Raw genomic sequence first — 23621 nt, 5'->3', positions numbered from 1 at the left:
TTATACATGTACTAATTTTGTAAATGTATTTTTCATGTATGTATACTTTATGACGTTATTTTTTTTTATTTGATCAAGAACGTAAAACCAATGCCAATGCTGTTTGTGTAAATAGTAGCTCGATGCTATTTTGTGTAAGAGAAACGTGTATGAATTTAAAACAAATATAAGCGAATTACCATTCAGAAACGTTTAGTAAGAGCCGTGTGTGGTGAGGTTCTGGTTGACTCTCTTCATCGCCGCTTTCTTGGTCTGATTCTGGCTCATACTGATACTGCAGTATCAACACCATTATTTACATTTGACAGGAACACACATGGGCGTGAATTTTCCGGACAACCTGCAGTACAGTTTAGCCAATCACAACACACTGGCCCAAACTAACCAATCTGAAACCACTGCCTGTTTCTGAGGGAGTGGTTTCATAGACACAGGAAGTAAACCAGTCGTTCAAATGACAGAGGAGAAAGCGGCTTACAATAAAGGTAAAATTTATGAAAAATAAGACATTTCTTTGCTGACTTTCTACCAGTTTCTACCAGTTTTTAACACAGGGGCTGCCTCCCTTACACATTTGTCACATGACTCTACTAAGGTCATTTCCAGCCTGACCTTGGGACACTTAAACTCCTCGGTTAAAGCAGAGACTGGCAGCTGCAATATTCCTATACTATAAAGTCCCACTCTGCTGAGGCTGCGTGGAACTCCCAACCATTTCCTGATCATGAACTAATTAACGCTTCCAGCTTATCCACTCTTGTCAAAGAAACCTTGTACACAGTCAGTGGCCACAGCAACCTCGGCAGTAGACCAAACTGAAAGCACCAGAGTTGTAGTTTGCCTGGTAGAGCACAGCTGTTTATGCTCTTCAACCCTTCCACTGCTTGTCGTCTTACTTCTTCGACTTGAACAGTGTCCTTTAGATCCCCATCGTACCATCTCCCAAGACTCTTCACAGGCTTCTCAGAAACCAATAACCGATTAGTTAAATTAATCTTTCTCTTGATAAAAAACATACACAGGTCATGATCAGCAGTGTATGTTTTTTATCCAGGGAAAGGTCATGTGCTTTTATTGCCTTGTTTCCTGTTACAAAAAAGAAGATATAAAAAGAAGATATATATATACACATGACCTTTCCCTGAACGAAAACATACACAACTCATCAGAGCTCACACACAATCTCAGTCACACATGTCTATGATATACAGTACTGAAGCTCCAGTCTGTTTGCGGTTCATAAAATTTCATTGATCGACTACATTTAACAGTCAAGGCCTACATTTATTACACTGCAGTGAATGAGACCCGCTAACATCTGCATTCAATATAATTATTTAAATTAATCATTTGGCTGCAGCGACAGAATCACACAAGTGGATAAGAAAAAACTATGCCGTTCCAGAGTGGCCAGTGAAGATGCTGATACGAGCTTATGGCCGCCAAGACAGATGAAATATCAGTGAGGATCACAGTGTAAACACGGCAGATCATTTTATTTACTTTACCAGAAAGGAAGCCTAAACAAAACTCAAATGGGAATCATAATGTCTATCCAACAGGGACAGTTCTATTCTATTCTATTCTATTCTATTCTATTCTATTCTATTCTCTAAATGTTACTTATGTCATACACAGTATTAAATTTTCCATTACTGCCACATCCTTCTTTGAGTGTCATCATTCAAACCTTTGGACAATTCCCCTACATTTTATGGTTTCAGATGTTTTTGGCAAGCAGTATGACGCAAAAATGCATCAGCCCATTTTTTTTTTTAAATTCAGAAGTTCAAATGTTCTACCGTTCACAGTTTGATCCGTGAGATTTCAGTATGATATCAGTAAGAAACAATACTTTTACTCAGCAAGACTGCAATAAATTGGTCAAAAAGATAATAAAAACCTAATTTCACAAAATATTTCAAATAAATGCTGTTTTTTTATGTATCACAGTTTCTACAACAATATTGCAGCAAAACTGTTTTCAACATTGATAATAATAAGAAATGTTTCTTGAGCGCTGAAGACTGAAGTAATTCAGCTTTGCGATAACAGGAATACTTTTTAAAATTTTAAATATATTTAAACAGAAATAAGTTTTTTTTAATTGCAATAATATTTCATAATCTTACTGTTTTTATTGCACTTTTTCAAACTTTTGAAAGGTAGCAAATTTGTATGCTTACACACACACACACACACACACACACACACACTCTCTTCAAAACACTAACAATTCACTGTACCTTTGCATGGTGAGGGCCAGATTGAAGTTGGAAGATTTGATCTTGTTTTGGGCCTCCAGGTGTGTCATCCCCTCTGTGCTGACCCCATCAATGGCCACGATGATGTCACCCTGAATCAGGTTGCTGGAGGCGGCCTTGCTCCCTGGTGTAATCTGCAAAACAAATAAATAATTAAGCCTTTAAAAAGTAATATTTATACACCTCTGTAAACACAAAACTTGGGCAAGATAGTAATTTGTTTTTTTATTTGCCTGCCTCCCTATTGTATTGATAATGTCGGTTGATATACAGCCTCCCTAGGAAGGTCTATGCCGGGGTACTGGAGAGAAGAATACAGCCAATAGTGGAACCTTGGATTCAGGAGGAACAGTGTGGTTTTCGTCCAGGCCGTGGAACACTGGACCAGCTCTTTACCCTCTACAGGGTGCTGGAGGGTTCATGGGAGTTTGCCCAACCAATCCACATGTGCTTTGAGGATTTGGAGAAGGCATTCAACTGTGTCGGGAGTATGGGGTCCGGGGTCCTTTGCTAAGGGACATAGGGACATATAACAGAAGCAGGAGCTTGGTTCGCATTGCCGGCAGTAAGTCAGACTTCTTCCCGGTGCATGTTGGACTCCGGCAGGGTTTCCCTTTGTTGCCGGTTCTGTTCATAATTTTTATGGACATAATTTCTTGGAGCAGCCAGGGGTCAGAGTTTGGGGACCACGTGATTTCATCTCTGCTCTTTGCGGATGATGTTGTCCTGTTGGCCCCTTCAGACCAGGACCTTCAGCATGCACTGGGACGATTGCAGCCGAGTGTGAAACAGCTGGGATGAGAATCAGCACCTCCAAATCCGAGGCCATGGTCCTCAGTCGGAAAAGGGTGGCTTGCCCACTTCAGGTAGGTGGAGAGATCCTTCCTCAAGTGGAGGAGTTTAAGTATCTTGGGGTTTTGTTCACGAGTGGGAAGGATGGAACAGGAGATTGACAGACGGATCGGTGCAGGTTCTGCAGTAATGCGGTCGGTGTACAGGTCTGTTGTGGCCACAAGGCGAAGCTCTCGATTTACCGGTCAATCTACGTTCCTAGTCTCACCTATGGTCATGAGCTTTGGGTCATGACCGAAAGGACAAAATCCCGGACACAGGCGACGAAATGAGCTTTCTCCGCAGGGTGGCAGGGCGATCCCTTAGGGATAGGGTGAGAAGCTCGGTCACTTGGGAGGAGCTCAGTGTAGAGCCCCTGCTCCTCCACATCGAAAGCGGTCAGCTGAGGTGGCTCGGGCATCTGTTCCGGATGCCTCCTGGATGCCTTCCTGGGAAGGTGTTCCGGGCACGCCCCACTGGAAGGAGGCCCTGGGGAAGACCTAGGACACACTGGAGGGACTCCCGGCTGGCCTGGGAACGCCTCGGTGTCCCCCCGAGAGCTGGAGGAAGTGTCTAGGGAGAGAAAAGTCTGGGCATCTATGCTTAGACTGCTGCCCCCACGACACGCCCCCGGATGAGCGGAAGAAGATGGATGGATGGATGGGTTGATATATGTATAAAGGTGAATAAAGGAGAAGGCTCTGCATCTACTTGCTTTATACCCTCTCAATAAAATCAGTGGAAGATAAAAACACACATATATTCTGAATCCATGACAGCTGGGTGCACAAAGAGGTCTAAAGCACATATTTGGCATTCTGCATGCTTAGCGCAACAACAGATAATGTGTGCCTCTTGCTCAAAATAGAACTGTGACTGCAGAACAAAGTTTCTCTTAGTCTACAGACCCTAAATCAATCGGAGAAAATGTGTATGAACACAATGTGAATGAAGAAGGGGTCATACCACATGTTTCTGACAGGCTTTGTGAGATTTTTTTAATACCTTTATATCTTCAATTGAACTTATAGTATAACAATTATTTATATTTTCTATTCAAAAGTTTGGAGTCAGTAAGTTAAAAAATACATTATGCAGTAAGGATTATTTTATTAAATTGATCAAAAGTTACAGTAAAGACTTTTATAATGTTACAAAACATTTCAATTTCAAAATAAATGCTGTTCATTTGAACTTTCTATTCATCAAAGAATCCTGAAAAAAAATGTATCATGATTTCCACAAATCAGCACGACTGTTTTCAACATTTCGTGACAATTTCACACAGGACAACAAAACACTAATTATTGGACATTTAAAAAAACTTGAGCAATTGACTCATTATTGGACATTTTATTTCTGAAAAACTTTTAACCAGAATATATTAGAGAGAAACATGCACACAAATAAAATTCCATTTCCATTACCAGCATATGCTACCATTGCAGTTCCATTGCAGAAATTATTTTTTCAGCAAAAAAAAAATAAAAAGTCTAATAATGAGTGTTTTGTCCTGTGTGAAATTCTCATGAAATGTTGAAAACAGTTGTGCTGATTTGTGGAAATCATGATACACTTTTTTCAGGATTCTTTTGAGTTAGAAGCATCTCATTATCCAAAGTCTTACTGTGCTTGGCTGCATGGCCATGCAGAGCTGTCTAATTTACAGAAAGCTGACGTGAATGCAAAATGAATAAAGCTGATTTCAGTTGTGTGCATGTTTTCTATCTTCTGGCAAAATGAGGAATTTTGACACTGTGTTATGTTTTGCTCCCTGAGGGACTATTCCTAAAACTCCCATTGAGTATAACTGAAGAGCTCTCTGTGTGAGTGTCATTTTGCATCTGTTTTGATAAAAAAAAAAATAATAATAATAATATAGATGCAACCACATCTCAGCCAAGGATTTGGTTTCAAAAGTGCCAAGACTGCAACTTTTTCCAACCTAGTGACCAACTTGAACCTGCTGTGAATTCTATGTGGTGAAATCTTTCCCCCTCACGCTAAATTTCCGATCGCATGGATGTCTATTGAATTGTCAGGATTTCGTCCAGTAATAATTAAAAAGAAATCGCAAAACAATGGTAAATGTGGCACCTGCAGAAAAATTCAGTATTGCTGGTCACCAGTATAAGGTATGTTTTGCATGCTGGGACCAGCATGGGATGCTGGTAGCTGGTTACTAGCATTTTTGTAGACTATGCTACTCCACCAGCTCTGACCAACGTAAACGAACCTGGATCATACAGTTTTCAGCAGGGCCCAAACTTTATTCTCTAGACATGGCTTTTCTCATTCTACTGACCTACATCTCACGTTTTTAACAGCAAAATGCATTCTGTGTGAATCGGGCCTCATTTTTTGGTAAATCAAAAACAAGGCATAATAATTTCGGGACCAACTAATCAAGGATATCTAGTTCCTAGCGTAAAGCTAATAATTATTAGACAAACAAAAAAAATTTTGGCTTCATTTTAATTTGATTATGCTTTCAACTTTCAATAAGCGTGTAGTACTCTTTGCTGAATTTATCTTATTTTATCATGTTTATCCAAAAATTAACATATTTTTACACAATAAAAAAAATGGAATTAAACTGCAGATTCAATCTGGGTTTGATTTGATAATCAGTCATGTCTTGTAAAACAGTGCCATTGTTAGAGGAATGCCTTGCAGTGTGTGGCTACTGTGTGCAATATCTTTAAAAATGTATCGGTATGCGACAGCTGTGTTTCTACTATTGTGGTCTCGTCTACACTGTGGATGAGCTTAACATGATCAATGCAATCTGACACCTGGATGGACTTTATATCCAGGCACTTCGCACAAGCTCATGTGCAAATATGACATATTGTAGTTGCCCTTCTTGCAGAATGCATGGCACAGTATTTGATAATACTCTGGCACAAAATCACAAATAACTGAAGTCTGGCTCATTTGCTTTATGAGGTACAGGCCTGTAAGAATAAGTCACACTAGGTTTAGCAACAAAAAACAAATCTGCTGGTCTGGATATGTCCATCCAAACTTTAGTTAAATTGAGGTTGGAATGAACATGCTTGCAGTTAGATGGCTGCGATAAGTCCAAAATAGCTTTGAATGGCAGGCTTCTTCCTCCTTCCTTCAAAAACAAATGCTCTGAATGTATAACTATCCACATGGGGTAGCAATAGCAGTCTTTTTCCTGCTTGACAGCTGCTCTAATTGTGTCTGTGTAAATGGGTGCTAGCCTAGAGAGTGGTCCGGTTGTTTTAAGAGTTGTCTTCCTCTATAAATGTCAAGTCTAATTGCCTCATCTAGCAAGGGGAGTGTCCTATCACCTAGAAAGGCCACTGTGATGGTAGTGTTCATGTGCATCCCCATAAAGTGACTTCTGACCTGTACTCCAAATTAAATCGGGGGAAAAAAGTAAGTCGTTTAGGTTTGGAAGTTTATGAGAGTGAGTAAATGGTGACTGAATTTTCACTTCTGGGTTAACTATCCATTTAAAGGTGCTATATGTATTTTTTTGCGGCCTCTATCAGGGATGTTTCAGATTGCATGCTTGAACACAAGAGCAAGCAATCATGGTACATGGCCATACTGAGACTTTCAACACACCGGAGAAAACATCACACAACATGCTGGAAACTCATGATGTAACCTGAACAATTTCAGTGTAACAGTAAGATCGTAGGAAGAAACATTACTGAACGTGTCTGGAAATATGTATCATAAACAATATGATAGTAGTGGGAAGAGTGACTTTAGACTAGTACATAAAATAAAAGTTACAAAGCAACTACTTTTTGTTATCTTGGAACAGTCCTTTGTGTTCATTTCATGTCTCAAGGCACGTTTCCATTACAGATTTGCGCAAAACTTTTGCGATATTTTCCAAATTTCGATAAAAAAACTATTGCGAAATGACGGTGTTTCCATTAACCGATGTTATGCTAAAACGTCTTTTTTTTCTCGCGCGATAAGTCATGGTTTGAATGGCTGACAGGATAGCAGTCGAGTCCGTGGCCGTGTCGTGATCACGATCAGTCTCGTGCTCGATAGGATTCTCGGCCGGTTTTTCGACTGCGCTGGATGGTGAATCCCCTTTCTTTGGTTTAGTCTTCTTCATCTTATTATTGGATATTGTTGAGCAAACTTTCGCGATGAAAATAGTAAAAAATTACTAGTTAACGGAGGCTTATTGAGGGAGCTCCCTAAATTTACGTCCACTCCATGTGGTGCTCTCTAGCGCCCCCCCCTCGCACGATAAGTCATTCCAAAAATCATGGCAACGGACTTTGGTAGGTTTATAACCTATTTCACAGCCATGCACCGCACTAGACATTATTATTATTAATGGAAGGAAGGAGACGTGGTGTGTTATCCAAGCATTAATGGCAGGGAAAGACACCGAGTTCCTGGTGTTTCTCCCTTATTTCTGCTTCGATGTCTTAATGGCATTTCTTTGAGGTTTAGTGAGGCTATTCCTGTAATTATTGTTTCTTTTTTTTAAGGAATTTAATAAAGAACTCTATCTCGTATTATGTCTAAACGGTTGTTACAAACCGAAAAATGTACGGTTGTTGTATTTTTAAAACGCAAAGTTGAACACCATATTTTTTTTTATCATTTTATCAACACACCAATGCTGCGCTATATACATCTCAATGAAATTTCAGATATTTGTTTGACTTTTTGCCCCCTTTAAAACATTTAAAATATTCACAAATTAATATGGGGAAAAAAATGTAGATTTTACTGGTTTTCTAAGGCCAAATTAGAACATGGATAGCCTATTTATGATATTTTTCCCACAGTGCTGTAGGCTATAGGTGAGTTATTATAAATGCGTCTGAAAAAATAACGAGCTAAAAACATATCTCCATCTCCGAATGCACCTTTAGAGAGAACTGCACCTTTCATACGGATTACATAATCAGAAGGCATTAGTTACAATTCAAATTTGTTCTTTTTAAAGTAGAATAAAAAAAAATATTCATTTTAGAAGAAAAGTTACATATAGCACCTTTAAGGCCTCATTAAATTATGCTGAATATTAGGTAAAATATAAAAATATATGGATAAAGACATTTTGTAGAGATAGAGATTTACATGTTTTGAGGAATGCATGATACTGTTGCTTAGAGCTGGGGTTAGCAAAACTAACAGCACAAGGAAAAGGAAGGGAGCATGGGAAAACAAAGGCTTTGAGAGACTGGGGGTGGATTACCAGGCCTGGCACACAAAACATGTATTAACTCCCCATTCTCAGCTCATTCCAATTGATGCCTGGATGAATGAGTGGCTGATATGCCAGCTCAAATCTCCTGCTCACTCACAACAGCACAAAGGAGCTGTTCTGTGGGTCAAGTGAATCACAGGAGGGAAGTAGGACTCAGAGAAATCTAGAAAGAGAAATGTGATGGCTGATTGGATGGACAGATCGGCTGTCAATCAAAACAAGTCAACATGAAATTCAAATACATCCTATATACTTTTTATTTCAGCCAAATCATTCCTGGTCTTGTGTATGATTGATATGCATCATTCCAATGCAAATATGATTGAAATCTGTCCCCTTTGCCTGATCTATTCAACCCCTGATGGATAAAATCAAGATAATTGATCCCCACCAATCTATTTAATCTATTTATTCAAGTCCCACCAATTTATTTATGTTTCTCAGGGAATATCCTATTTCAATCAGCATTAACAACCATTCAAAAGTTTGGGGTTGGTAAGATTTTTTAAATACTTTTGAAAGAAGTCACTTGTGATCACCAAGGCTGCATTTATGTAACCAAAGCAAAAACTGTTACAATGTGACACATTATAACTATTTAAAATAAATGTAATATGTTTTAAAATGCAATTCCTGAACATTTTAAAAAGCTGAATTTTCAGCATAGTCTTTACTGTCACATTATCCTTCAGAATTGATCCTTTCTTATTGATATCAATGTTGAACACAGTTGTGCTGCTTAATAATTTGGTGTAAACTCAGAAACTTTTGTTAATTTTGAAAAAATCCCTTTGATGGATAAAACAGCATTAAAAGCAAATAGCATTGAAATAAACAGCATTTCTCTTACTGACCCCCAATTTTTTTTATGGTACTGAATATCAAATTGCTGTGCTGAAAGTACTTCATTGTAACAGCTTTCAAAATGTTTATTTTTGGTGTGTTCCACAGAAGAAAACCAAAAAATATTTATAAATGAACAAACTAGGTGAACACACTAAGATCTACAGTTATATTTTGAATTGACAGTCATGTTGTTTCAACGCAGGGGTCGGGAACCTTTTTACCAAGAAGAGCCAAAAAAACTAAACAAAATTGAGATTTTTTTCAAAAGAGCCAGAGCAAAGTTTACACTCGTATATTAGACAAATTTACAACAGTAATAGGCCTATAACAACAGTAGTAATATACGACTTGCACTAGTAGCAGTTCTGGTAGTTATATAACGTTACAACAACACTTTTTTCCACAAAAAAAAATAAAAAATAAAAAATAATTGTGTGTGGGGTGGGGCTGACTAGCTTTCGCGAGACACATAACATACGCGCGTGTTATGCGCGCAGCATGTTCTATGTCGCTCTATTCCGGGAGATGTTAACTAATTTTCGGGCATCAGGGAGACCGGAGACGCTCAATATGCTTCCGGGAGACTTGGGATTTCTGATATTTTGTTCACTGACATGCTGGTTTCTTAGCACACTGGACGAGAAGCGCAGCGCCTCATTTAAAATTCAAACACTTTATTCCCTATATGACTCCGCCGTTTACACCTGGCCACTTCAAGCGTTTTCTGAGATCGGATAGCGATCCGATCGTGAAAAGACCAGGTGTAAATCCCCCCCGAAACGCATTTGAGACGGATTTGAATCCGATCGCTCAAACCACTTCAGGAGGTGGTCTGGGCCGCATTCCAGACGAAACTGGACATGTGTAAAAATGCATCTGGTTGTTGAAACCACATGTAAATTTTACTCCTCCCAAAAATGCTAAGAAATAAACGTGTGAGAGCGTATTATAGGCTATATGTCATGCTATTTTAGTCAGATATGACGACGCTACTGCGACACGCATTACCTCAGATGAGCAGCTGAACGCCAAGCCAACGCGCCGCATCGCAAATCAAAGTGAAAGTAAGATGCAGACGATTAACACTACCATAAAAGTAGTCTAAAGAAAAGAAATGATCTTACCAGGACTGTTGCCGCTCTCTTTATTGCTGTCTTTGCTTTTTTTGAAATTAGCCAAAGATCAAATTTCGGCTCATATCGGTTGCTTTCGGTGACGCGCACTTCATTAAATCTGCATAGCGCGTGAATTGAAGATCGGATTTATATCCGTTTTGCAAAAACACATTTATGTGACCAGCGTGTAAATGGAATCGTTTTGATAAATCAGATAGCTATCCGATCTGAGAAAACGCATGAAGTGGCCAGGTGTTAACAGCCCCCTAGGAGTGGTGACCGGCGGCACATTCAGTGTCTGTCCGCGGCGCCCAGCAACGGCTCAGCAGAACCTTGTTCGAAATCCTGCTTTGCCACAGAGCGCCATTTACATAGTTTTATATAAAATGTACTTTTATTTGTATCAAACCGTCGTTAATGTAGGACTTCTGACTTCACTGTGTGCTGCAATTTATATTTACTTTTACATTCATTTTCAGAAATCAGCTGCTTAACTGAGAATTGCTGAGGTAAAGTGTTCTGCAGACTTCAACGATTGTATTTAATTGTACAGTACAATTATAACATAGTACAGACATTATCTTAATTCCATAATGTCTTTAGTTTAAACATTACAATATTGCCGGCCATAAACTTGCGCGTCCGGTGTTCAATACCTCTTTAGACGCGGCGCGCGCTTCTCGTCCGGTGTGCGATACTTCTGTCCTAACACGCTTCTCGTCCGGTGTTATGACACCACACAGATTGAGAAACGGGCATCATAAACAAGTGATTAACAAGTGCTGCATGGTGCATCTCAAATTGTCTCTTAATATTTTACTTTTTGAGAGACTTTTTCAGTCAGCATTTGAAAATTGGGAGAGCCATATAAAATCCTGAAAAGAGCCATATATGGCTCGCGAGCCATAGGTTCCCGACCCCTGTTTCAACGTCTGAAATGGTGAAGACTTGATCAGTTACATAAGACTAAAGTAGCAATACTTACTCATGATTAAGACCTGAGTACTTAACCAGATGGCCTCATTTATGCTAACAAGACCGAAAAGAATCCGACACCATATGAATGCAATGCGACCTGATCCTCCCCTTGCTGTAGCACCCCTCATTTAAGAGCTTCATATAAACCGCAAATGAATAAAACACATGTGAAAAAGAACAAGATTTCAATCACAGGACATCAAAGCCAACCCGATGAGTTATCAGAGAACAAGTTTTGGTAAAAATCACCTCACATTGTATTGCTGGAAGAGAGCATGTAGTTTTGGTGGATGCTGGTACAGTATGTAACAGTCTTCCCCAGCAGGACTTGACCTTCAGCAGCCATCTAAAAACAGCTCTGCCTGTCAGCAGCACCGGCTTCGGGCTCACACGGCACACGCCAAGACTGGGTACTTGCTGCCTACTGGTTTGGGACTATCTGAGAGAGACTATTACATATTAACTTTATTTACACCACTATTAAGAATCACACAACTTTCTACTGACTCATTTTCAAACTTCGTGAAGAGTAGAATAGTAGAAGAGCAGAATTTTGAGTATTTTGGTTTCCTGACTTGACCCTCTGGGCTTCTTCGTTTAGGGGTTACACTTAGCTTCCTCCCGGTCAAAATAATATATACTTTTTTTATTATTATTATTATTTAGAATTTTTAAGATATTTTAATGATACTTTGCATTAATTGTATAATTGTTATGAGCTATTTTTTCCATTATAATTTATATATATATAATAAATGCAACATTTCGCATCAAAATGGAGTGTAGGCTGCAGGCAAAAAAAAATTCAAGTGATAAAACTACCATCTAGTGGCTTTATGAAAAATATGTGTGTGATGTCCTGAATGGCCTGTAGGCTGCCTATAGCTTCCTATTTAAATACATAGAAATAAAGACATATGTTTTAAACATGATTCATTTCTCTATCTTATTTGTTTTTTTTTTTTATTTGGATATGTATTTAGATATTCTAGTATAAAGACTACTATATAAAGACTACTTTTTTTCCAACAACAAAAAATGCTGTTGCAGTCTTGCCAGTTGTTTATCTCTGTGCCTGTGTGTGTGTGTGTGTGTGTGTGTGTGTGTGTGTGTGTGTGTGTGTGTTTGTGTGCGTGGGGGTGTGTGGTGGGGGGTCTTATTTGCACTCTTGATGTTTTAGAGTGTTGCCCATTCATTGTTGTACACTTTTATTTCTGCACAGTGGCTGATCTGTAGTTTATACCACCAAAAGTTTCTCTGAGTTTTCCTATTTTTTGTATTTCCCATTCATTTCCTTTGGTTGGTCATTTTTGACAGGGAGAAAGCTAAGTATGACTATTTTTTTAAGACCCTTTAACATATCAGAATCATCTCCTTGATTTTTTGTCTGTTCACATAGGTAATACAACAAATCGTTAATGGTTTGTGTCATTTTTGACCAAAGAAGCCCAGAATACATTGGTTTTTTTTTAATCACATTCTTTATGACGTGTGTACAAACAACATCAGATTAGTCTAGTGAACCAGAACACAATGACAAGTCCTAACCTGGTGTGATATTTACAGCGACAAGCAATTTGCCTGTCCACAATGAACACAAAACTAATGTGCGAAGCGACACAACCTCAGTTTATAATAAGATGTTTGATGTTTAATTTACAGTTTTGGGGAGTGGTAATAATCAACAAAACATTGTTGAAGTCAAACAAATCAGAATGTTTTGCACCACATTCAACAAAAATAATTCATAACTTACAGAGACATAGCTTACAGGGTTTATTACAGGGATATAATTTCCAGCAATTACGGAAGATTAAAACCCTACATTATTTTTGTTAAGAAAACTTTAAATGAAACCTGTTAAATCTGAATGTTTTTTGAAAGAAGTCTCTTAATGCTCACCAAGGCTGCATTTATTTTATCAAAAATACAGATATGCTGATTTGCAGCTCATGAAACATTTCTTCTTACTATCAAAGTGCTGTTTAATACTTTTGTGGAAACTATGATACATTTTTTTCAGGATACTGAGATAAATAGAAAGTTCAAAACAACAGAATTTATTCGAAACATAATCTTTTATATAAAAGCTTTCTTTGCTCAATTACTTAAGATCAATTTAATGTGTCCTTGTTTCACAAATATTTTGTCATTTGTTCATTTAGTTTCATTTTCATGGACTTTTAGTTCACTTTCATCATTTCCTGTTGTCATTGTTAATGTTTCCTATCATGGCATTTCATTTGATCATCACACCTGTTAGTCTTTTAGTTCATCATCATTGAATACTTAAGTTCCTGTGTTTCCTCAGTTCACTGGCGGCTAAAGTTCGTTCGCTGTTACACCGTGTTCTTTTCTCAAATACCTTTGGATTGGAACTTATCTTTAGATTCTTTAAACTGTGACACCTTACAGAATAAAAGCATTGATTTCAAGAAAAATATTGAACTTTCAAAAGTTATATGTTGCTAAAATAAATATGTTTTTTGAATATATAATGAAACATGAAGTAGATTTGTGTTCATCTGCCAGCATCAATTTTCTTGAAGACTGAGTGGAATGTACAATTTCCGTCAGCTTATTAGAGAATAGGCGTGTGGAGAGATGTCATAAGCAGTCCAGCATTGGAAAGCCACAATGAAAATAAACACTGTTGGGAACACTCTCATCAGGGGTGTTGTGCTATTTCTAGAACTAAAAAGAAAACCTTTGAATGCCGTCCAAGTGAAGAGACAGCTACATTTGTGTCATTATTCCAACACACCCATAGTGTTAATGCAGATCAAATTCAGGCCAACCGTAAAACTCAATCTTCACAAGCTTTAACTGGATGCTCTGTGAATACCATGTGAATGGGAGTGAACCTTAATTTAAAACTTCCATATTTGAACACCCAAATACCACTTCACACAGGTGATGAAACACTATTCCACCAGTTGGTGCTCTAAGGGACACCAGGAGAGCTTTAATAATATGTTAATAATATGCTGTGTTTATTAAAAGGCTACTGCAAGTGCCCTTCACAGGATGAGACATTCTCAAAGTATTTTGGCAGATCCTAAACAGTGCATCAATGTTGACATTTAAATGTAACATCATTTCAGAGGCAAATACGTTTCTAATGACACCACAGTGTCAAATGAAATGTCACAGAACATTAGTATAAGCATAAGGTAATTTAGTGCTGGGTAACCCCATAACTTTCCTCTTTTATACTCGAGGTCCCAACCCCCCTCCATTCCTTTCCCTACAGAATTCAATAGGTCATCATACGATGTGCTATATTGTACATGCCAGTCACTAGTGACAACACATTGGCTAAAACAAGCTGAGACCTCAACTTCGGTTGAATAATACAAAAACAGTTTGATTATACCCATATTTTATAGCTAATTTCATTTTTTTTTATTAAAAACCTCTCAACCGGTATTGGTTTCATGCATCTAGTGACTTCAGTTTAACATTTTTTGGATCATTTAAACAGTTCACCTTTTATAACTTCCATTTTCAAATGTCACTGGTCCCACTTTATAAATTGTTGGGTACAATGTTGCTGCTATTGAGGTGGAATATAAAAACACTTGTTGCAATTAGTTACCACAATTTAAAAATCAACATTAGAATAACTAATAAGCATTTAAAACTCAAAAACGTCTTTGTGCTGCCTTAAAAGTTTAGGTTTTTTGTGTGTGTGTGTGTGTGTGTGTGTGTGTGTGTGTGTGTGTGTGTGTGTGTGTGTGTGTGTGTTCAGAGTAGCCTTAATCTGAGCAGGTCTCAGAAATGAGTGTGGGTGAATTTTATTGGTGATGGATGTGATTTTTACATTTGTGTACATTGTTTATGAGTGAACGCATGTTGAAACTCACTGAAAGAAAAAAAAAGTCAATGATAAATGTCAATACAATTTGGATATTTGAGCTATATCAAGAAAAGAAAACGCTAAATTTTAAGTTGTGACAACGAATTCCTACAATCATTTTTACAGTGTAAGGTTAGAGACAGGTTTGGTGAGTATCATTTGAAGAAAATTAATAACATTCAGGTATTTTTACATTTTTAAATGCATTCTCTAGATAAAAGTATTATTTTCCTTAGCAGTTTCTTTTCATCCAAACCACCCAGAGGTATTTATATCCCTCATCTGCTGCTTTCAGTTTGATCTGAATTGCAAGTTCATGCTTTCTGTGTGCCATCTGTTACAGTCTAAGCTGCTCTCAGCCAAAAGAAATCCTCATTTCATCACCTAGCGCTGAATGAGAGCACATAAACAGGAGCATCTGCCAACAACATTTCACCCAAATCAGAAGGACCAGTATATTAGCCAAAGAACGTTAAAATGTATAAATTGTATATCGTCTGGTATAAAAACATTTGAAAGGTTCCTAAACTTCAAAACACATTATCAAATTAAGTATGTAAACAAAACCAACAAGAAAATACTTCTCATCAGTCTGGAATACTGATTGATTTCAAAATAAAAGTATAGTTTTAAATAAACAAAATAAAAAAAGAAATGTAGGATCTGCTTAAAATTATATATCATCTTACCTCAAGCTTTAAACTTATTCTTAATAATTATGTGCGACCAAAAAAAGCCCGTCCCACTCTCCGATATCCCATGACACATCCACCACAGCGCACCAAGCAGCATCCACGTCTCACAAACCTAGAGACATCCAGACGATCAATTATGCGCTAAATTTCGGCACTGTTTTTGTTCGCTGTGAAATTAAACCACTATAAAAACTTCTCGGCTTCATAACAGTCAAGCTATTCTATTGGTGTAAAATAACATCATGCAAGTTCGGAAAATTTATAAAAATGCATCCAAACTTTCAAGATATGAATTGCCCTTGTACGAAGTCTTGTATTTTGTGATAACACAATATAGTTTTCATAGAGTCAAAATCAGGTGAGTCAATGATTCAATGACCTATTCATAAAGTCAGTGGACATGAACAAATTAGCCAGTTTGAACCAATCGGTTGAATGAACAATTCTATGATTTACTTATCACAACTTGCCACCCCCTGTCGGTTTTATATAATAGTATCCTTTACATTTTTTAAAATGTTATATTTAAAACAATAATCTCATTACATTATTTAGGCAATTGTAATTGCAGTGTAAATGGATTTTGATTTAAATGACAATGATTTTAAATTATAATAATAAATGGATTTTGTTGATACTGATTTAATTTAATTGGTATAACAACAGCACTATAGTGTGTAAAAGATGATCAACAATATAAGGTAACTAATAATAAATAATTATTAAGGGGGTGCACTTTTTTTTTTTTTTTTACTTGAGCACCTGCCCTCCCAAAATGTCTGTGCACGGCCCTGTTCAGTGTCAGTGTATTATCAATATTGAAAACCGTTGTGCTGCTAAATATTTACATGCTGTTGATCATTTAATGCGTCACCCATATTTAATATTATAACAAAACCATGTATACAGTATATATATATATATATATATATATATATATAATTATTCATCGCTCTCAGCCTAGAAGCTGCAACAGGTCAAATACAGTATAACATGTGTTACATTCAGAACAAAGTCTCCTGCACTGAACAGGAATACTCACTGGCTGATCAGTAAATAGCAACCAGGCCGTCTGTCTCCTGTGGGCTGGCAAATAATATTCATCCTCTTAAGTTACAGGAATCCTCCTCAGACCTACTAATGTGATACTCACAGCAGATCTACGTCTTTAAAATACATAATAACCGAGCACTTCTTTCCTCCTTTAAAGCAGGCCACCACACCCGTGTGGTGCTTTTATAGAAAAGCCCCCCTGTTGAGCCACCGACAGCCAGAACAAAAGTAAGTATTAGGTCCCACCTGTCACTCTACAGTAACTGACTAGGTCCTGCTACTGGTCTTTTCCTGTAGGGAAGACAAATAGAACTGCCACACACCTCTTGATTTAGATATTATTAGAAACTAGTACAGTGAGGCCAAATAGCTGTCAAATTCTGCAAATAAAAGGCCTAGAAAAGCGTCAGAAGATTCCAATGTGCATTACGATATTGTCAAGGGTGTTTACGTCACTGTAACATGACAAACTCGTGGGCCACCTAGGATAGTGTACCAAACATTCTTCCTGACCGCAGGCTATGTTGGCAGAGGTGACAAAATGGCAGTGCATCATCTCTCTGTGGCGTGTATTGCCACCGTTTGACCGCTCAAATCACTGTCTGACATTTTTTACACATGAGGATCTATTTTTTTCAAGACCCTCGAATGCCAGCAACATACTGGGCCAGTGAATCTGTCCTCACTAGACATCTGAGAATAGGAAGGTACATCTGTTGTGGACAGTGCTCTTCCAACACAAATCACACACAGATAACAGATAAATACGGTCAAACCAAGCGAAAACATTCTAATCTGAAAAATGAAGCCTACCCTGAAGTGCGAAAAACTGCAATACATCTCAAATCCACTAGAGGCCGGTCCCAAAAGGGAGCAAATATCCATAGACCTCATATTAAAATGTCCGTTTTCACAGCATAAATTCATATGTTTACAATTTGGTCCCATGGACTTATTGTAATCTTCAATATGTTCCGCGTGCCTGACAACTGTGAGGGGGGTGAATTTTTTTCTAACTCGTTAGTTTAGATCGTATTTAGATATAAAATGTATGACAAATAAGGGCGGTTAACTTTGATTGACAGCTGATAAAGGGCAGCGCAGAGTGGAATTTGACGTCTCGGCCATGATCTGACTCAACACATCATAGTCATACCACATCTGTGTCCTTTCTGAACATTTGTATTTTGTATTTCTCAAGATTGTCTAATATGGCGCCAGCCATAGCCCCCATAAACAGCCTCAAAACTGTCCTTCAGAAAGTCTATGGGTGACGTCACAGACGCTTTGTCCATATTTTTTACGGTCTATGGGTCAAACGCAGGTCAAATGTTCTCTGGGCTGTTCTCGTTATGCTTTCAGCGAGTAGAATGTTTCTACTAGGTCTGCTATATGCGTTTGTAGAGATATAATTGTTACAGTAATATGATGAGATCTCGCCCTTCTGTGATATTTGACCTTCCTTTCTCACACCACTCCCAAAATAAAGCCCTTAAAACACCCTTTCATAATGAATTCCTTGAACAATTTCACAGAACTCGCTGTTTAAGAGAAGGATTAGTCATCAGACTTCATGTTACATGCAAGAATAACAGCGGAACAAGGATAAATCGATTAGAGTGTAATGAACTGAATGCACACACTACAATCAATACTGTACATCTACACTGTAAATATGGATTTACAAGGGGGTTTTATGAGGTTCCTCAATAAAGCAGCATTGCAGAAAGAATATAAAGAATAATTAACAATATCAAATCACACCAAAAGACAAACTTCACACCAAGACACCAATCACTTCTTTCTAGCGCTAAGCAGACATGACCTATGCAAGTTTCCAAATCAAGTAGCATCATATCATATAATATCGAAGAAGCATTTTCATTATGATGAACAACATAACAAATAATTCTGGACCAGCAACAGATCAGCACAAGCTCAACTACCAAGATAACAATGAATTAACAAAGGAACTACAAAATCATCAATTCACATTGTAGTAAATATATAAATATAATGATTGATCATATTTTAAATCTTATAACAAGAGAATGAATTGGGTATGCAGTGTCTAAAGTGACTTTGAATTCATATTGGAGTAAAATGCTTAAAGCTCTTATTCACATAATATTTGTGTGAAAACATTAATAAAATCTATTAGACTCATCCATGCAGATTCAGATATGAGTAAATGGTGCTGAACTGATGAATTGCTGTCATTTTGGCCAGGAATTTTGGGGTCTTACCCTAGAAACGGTGAGGGGCATGTTGAAGTCCTTGCCTCCTTGCAACCGGAAGCCCCAAGGAGAAGGTCCAGCGAGTGACACGTTGTAAGAAGTCATTGTTCAAAAAAGCCTGTGTATTGTTTAAGCAACAAAATTTCTCCAAACGGATGGGGAAAATGGATTTGGGAGGGGGCGGGGCACGTGCCAAACAGCCTCTGAAAGAAGAAGAAGAAAGTGTAAAAGGAACGCAACACTCACACCTCTCCAAAAAAAAAAAAAACGGAAAAAAAACTGCAGGCCAAAAGGGTCAAAGTAAAAGCGTGAAACAATGAATTCAGGCCCACCCGAATACACTGCAAACTAACTGGAGCAACAGAGAAGAGCTATGAGCCAGAGGAAGAGGATTCTTGCCTACTCAGATGAGCTGGACAGACAACCTAAGAATAGCTGCCCCTCTGCCGTCACCGATAGGACTATGGCATCGGGGGGAGGGGGGAGGAAGGGGTACTTATATGGCATGTAAGGGGACACCCAGAATGCCAGGCCTCCCATGATTCACAGGGCTAATATAGTCCCCTCTTAGGCTAAAAGATTTTTCTAGACTCCTTTCTTCTAGGGTGCCTCATCTGGATCATGTACAGGGACCTGGGAGAGTGATTATATGAAAACTTCATTTATAATCATGTCTTTTTGGTAAAGAGTCCAACTGCAACCTGGCTGATTCTGAAAAATGGTTAACAAAAGGTTTCCCCTATGGACTCAAACAAACTTATTTCATGCATTCACAGCGCATTCTTGGATTGAATTGTCACCGGTTTAAATTAAGTTTCTATTAATTGTATCATCACATTAAATACATTGAGATATTAACAAACTACTGTTTAGAAACTTATTTTGAATATGAATATTATAATTATTTTAATTTTGAACTTTCTAATATCAAAGAATATTGGGGAAAAATAATGCATCACAGTTTTCAACATAATAAGAAATGTTTTTTGAGTACCAAATCAGCATATTAAAAAGATTTCTAAAGGATCATGTGACAGTGAACACTGGAGTGCCATTACAGGAATAAAATATATTTCAAGATATATTAAAACAGAAAATGGTTATTTGGAATTGTAAAAAATATTTCACAATATATTACTAATTTTACTGTTTTTTCTTCATATAAATGCAGCCTTGGTAAACATAAGAGACTTCTTTCAAAGACATTAAAAAATCTTACCGAACCCACAGTTTTAACTTCATTGATACATTAACATTGTAATTATTAATATAGGAGGTAATATTACTTTCTTTATTGCAAACACAAACCTTGAATGGCATCTAAGATAATGTTATCCCAAACATCCAGAGGCATCTGGAGGTTTTTTTAATGAGCAGCTTTAGACAAAGAACAAGTGGCAGTGAGAATCGCCTGATATGCTCTTATTGCTCTCAGAGAACCGAGATAAGAGGACCTCTCCTGTACCGGCACTCTCTCCCATCACAAGGTCCACGCTGAGACTTCAGAGAGAAGATAACCACTGAGGACCTGCCTGTTCACCCTGCCTAATTTGGGAGACCTCTAGTTAGCAGCTAAGTTTAGCCCTCTTTGTCAATGGAAGAATTTGAAGTAATACTGTACATGAATGTTCAACAATCAGGCCTTCATGCGCAGAGAACAAGCATGCAAACCCTGGAAAGTGCGAGACATTACTTTGATACAGTCAATGTCATGATGTCTCGACAAAGACAATACTATTTGCTTTTTTGATTTAATCTAGATCTATGGTTTTCCCATAATTATAAAATATGTGACTGTAGAAACTCTTTACTCCTCTGTGACCAAACTTTCAAAGAGCTTAGCCTTTCTGTCTGTTACTCCGTTTATCTTATTTTTCTTTCCTATCTCTACCAATCTATAAATGTACACAGATAAATTATGTAGCTATCAATAGGCTATATATATATATTTTTGCTCATAAGAAATGTTTATATAGCCCACTTTATCAGCTGGGTTCCATTTGAACTGGACATGATCGGCACAACCAACATGGTCTATATTTTAGTGTATTGTTGAAAATAGTTTCTATTCTAAATCTACTTAATGTTTGCTAAGGTTTCCCATTAAAATATTGCCCTTTAAAACAAACAAACAAACAAACAAACAAAAAAACGTTTACGCCAAGATGTTACAATAAACAAAATAGTAACCTTTACTATAAACAAACATTTAGGATATCATTGGATTTTTGACCAGATAAGACAGCCATTAGCCAATTCAACAGATTCATAACAATATCAACACGCCACTGGCTAGAATAGTATATTTTCAGACTCACGTTATATTTTAAGTAATAAATATATCGGTAGGTTTGGTAAAACTCATGAAGCCCTAACTTAACTGAGAGCAGAGGCATGTAGCCGACAGAAGAAACGCTGTCACGCGACTGCAGCCACTGAGCGTCTCGAGTACAGCGTGAAGCTTCCATTTTCATTCAACAAATCATTAAAAACAAACAACTTTTTTTCCAAGTTTTGGTTTAACCTACATTGCATGCTAAAAGTTGCTTGTACTGTCAGCCGCGAGCCTTGCAGTTTTGAGTCGCTCCGCTTCCCCAGAGGAGAGCTCTGTCACTCATGCCTGATCCCTGGAACCCCCGGTGTTGTACGTAAGCACCGCGGACGCAAAATGACCAATCATACTATGCTGAAGGCTGAGCTCATGAATATTAATTAAAGAATGTAGCGCTCCCCCAGAAGGTCCACCTGATTCGCCGAAATGCAGACGCGGAGCTAATCACCTGTCGAATTAACGAATCATATGGTGAGCATTTTGGGACATGAATATGAATTAGCTTCTGTGACTGACGTGTTAGTCGGGTTACCAGGCAACGCCAGCATGATCTAATACATATTAATGAGCTAAGTCTTTTTAATAGTAGGATTCGTTATTTCGGGTTATTTCTCCCACGGGACGGGACCATAGCGACGGGACAGAGAGGCGGAGGGCGAGGGATTTTCATTAGAGAAGAGTCATTAAAGAGACAGTGTTTTGGAAATGAGTCAACCAAACAAGACTCGAAACGGCATTCTGAACATAGACATAATATGATTCTGAATGGGCCTGTATTTAATTCACTTAACGTAATTGTCAAGCTACTGCATTTGGAATATTTAACGTGCATTTAAATAACTTAATCTACGGTTTTAGTTAGCTAAACCTAGAAAAAAGCACATTTGCTGTAGATAGGTCTCACCCGTCTCCCAGGCAAATTGGTTCTCTGTTGGTAGTAGTTGGTCCGCCAAGCAAGCCTAAAAAGCCTGACTAGACTGGAGACCATAACATTCTTATAGTCTTAAATTTCACCGCCTTTTTCATGATTTTGATAGCTTCTGTTGTTTATAATTTTGCAGTATACACTTTTTTTCTCAAGCTGAGAATTAGGAATATAACTGCGAGCTAAATGTAATGAATACATATTAGGCTATTTATAATATCCGCAGATGTACAGGTGGTATGGTTTGGTTTGAGGAAAACGACGGACCCCAGAAGACACGTCAGTCACAGTGGCTGAATAAATGACTGCTGTTGGTGACACACATGAGGGGTTTCCATGCCACATCAGGTTATGATGCAGATCCTGCCTCCCTTGTGCATAATAAATCTAACTGCCAGAGTTGGTGTAAGACTCGAAACATGTAGGCTGGTTATACAACTATTTAAAGGCCTATATGCCTAGAGTAGGCCTATAAATTAATAATAATAATATAAATGTCAAATAGAAAACAGTGCTTTAAAGAAATACTTTTGTTACTTTTCAAACCCATTTACATGGAGGACTAATGGGCAGAGCTGGACAAACATTTCTTGCAGTCATGTTTAATGTCATGTGTTTTTTAAGAGGCACTGCTGAATTGGCAAATGACAGTTCCCCCCATCAGGGTATTGTCTGAAAGAGCAGATGGTTTATTGTTTGAAAATGACAACCTGGTTCAGTTGCAATGAACGGACTCTGTAATACCATTAACCATAGACATCTCCAATCAACACATTTTACACTCATAAAACAGCAATTTTTATGCACAACATTTCAATACCTACTGAACTGAATTCTATAATTTACTACCTTCAAAAAAATTTCAAAAGCCATTTTGAAGGACGCAACAAGTCTATTGCATTCACCCACAATCCTTTGCACACATTCCAAAAAGTGGGCTCATGCAGTTCAGCATGCATCCAGACGGGTGCAGATGTGTTTATCCTTCGTGTTTATTCAACCATTTAACTCACTACTCAGTATTACTGCCTTATTGCCAATAATAGGCGGCCTATAGTCAAAGTCTGTATCCCTCCCCATTTATTGAGTTCCTGTTAAAGTAAAAGCCATTCTTATAAGCAATTATTATTCCCTAAAAGTTATGGTTGAGAAAATTGATGATCAAATCATTAATGACAGGCAGCATGTGTTGACGAGGACAGCACTGTCTAAAGGCAAGAGAAACATCTCTATTAATAGAACAGCTATTTTAAAAGTTCAGT

General features: G+C 37.8%; 1 protein-coding gene across 7 annotated transcripts in view; it reads right to left on the bottom strand.

Moving 5' to 3' along the window:
* ldb3a (LIM domain binding 3a) overlaps positions 1-21763 on the bottom strand; it is a 45574-nt gene extending 23811 nt beyond the window's left edge. For 5 of the 7 annotated variants that reach the window (XM_089116966.1, XM_089116968.1, XM_089116970.1 and 2 more), the window contains exons 1-3: positions 21631-21761; positions 19112-19305; positions 2247-2398 (exon numbers count right to left, since the gene is read on the bottom strand). In XM_089116966.1, the coding sequence (XP_088973092.1) occupies positions 2247-2398; positions 19112-19207 (248 nt within the window). In that variant the 5' untranslated portion in view covers positions 19208-19305; positions 21631-21761. Of the gene's footprint in view, positions 1-2246; positions 2399-19111; positions 19306-21630 lie in introns of all 7 variants that reach the window. The other 2 variants (XM_089116972.1, XM_089116969.1) reach the window with 2 other exon arrangements.
* Between the last annotated feature and the right edge of the window lie 1858 nt (positions 21764-23621).

This window comes from Pimephales promelas, chromosome 11, assembly GCF_988280905.1.
Source record: "Pimephales promelas chromosome 11, fPimPro1.hap1.1, whole genome shotgun sequence".
In the NCBI taxonomy this organism is placed as follows: domain Eukaryota; kingdom Metazoa; phylum Chordata; class Actinopteri; order Cypriniformes; family Leuciscidae; genus Pimephales; species Pimephales promelas.
This window is presented reverse-complemented; position numbering and strand designations above follow the sequence as displayed.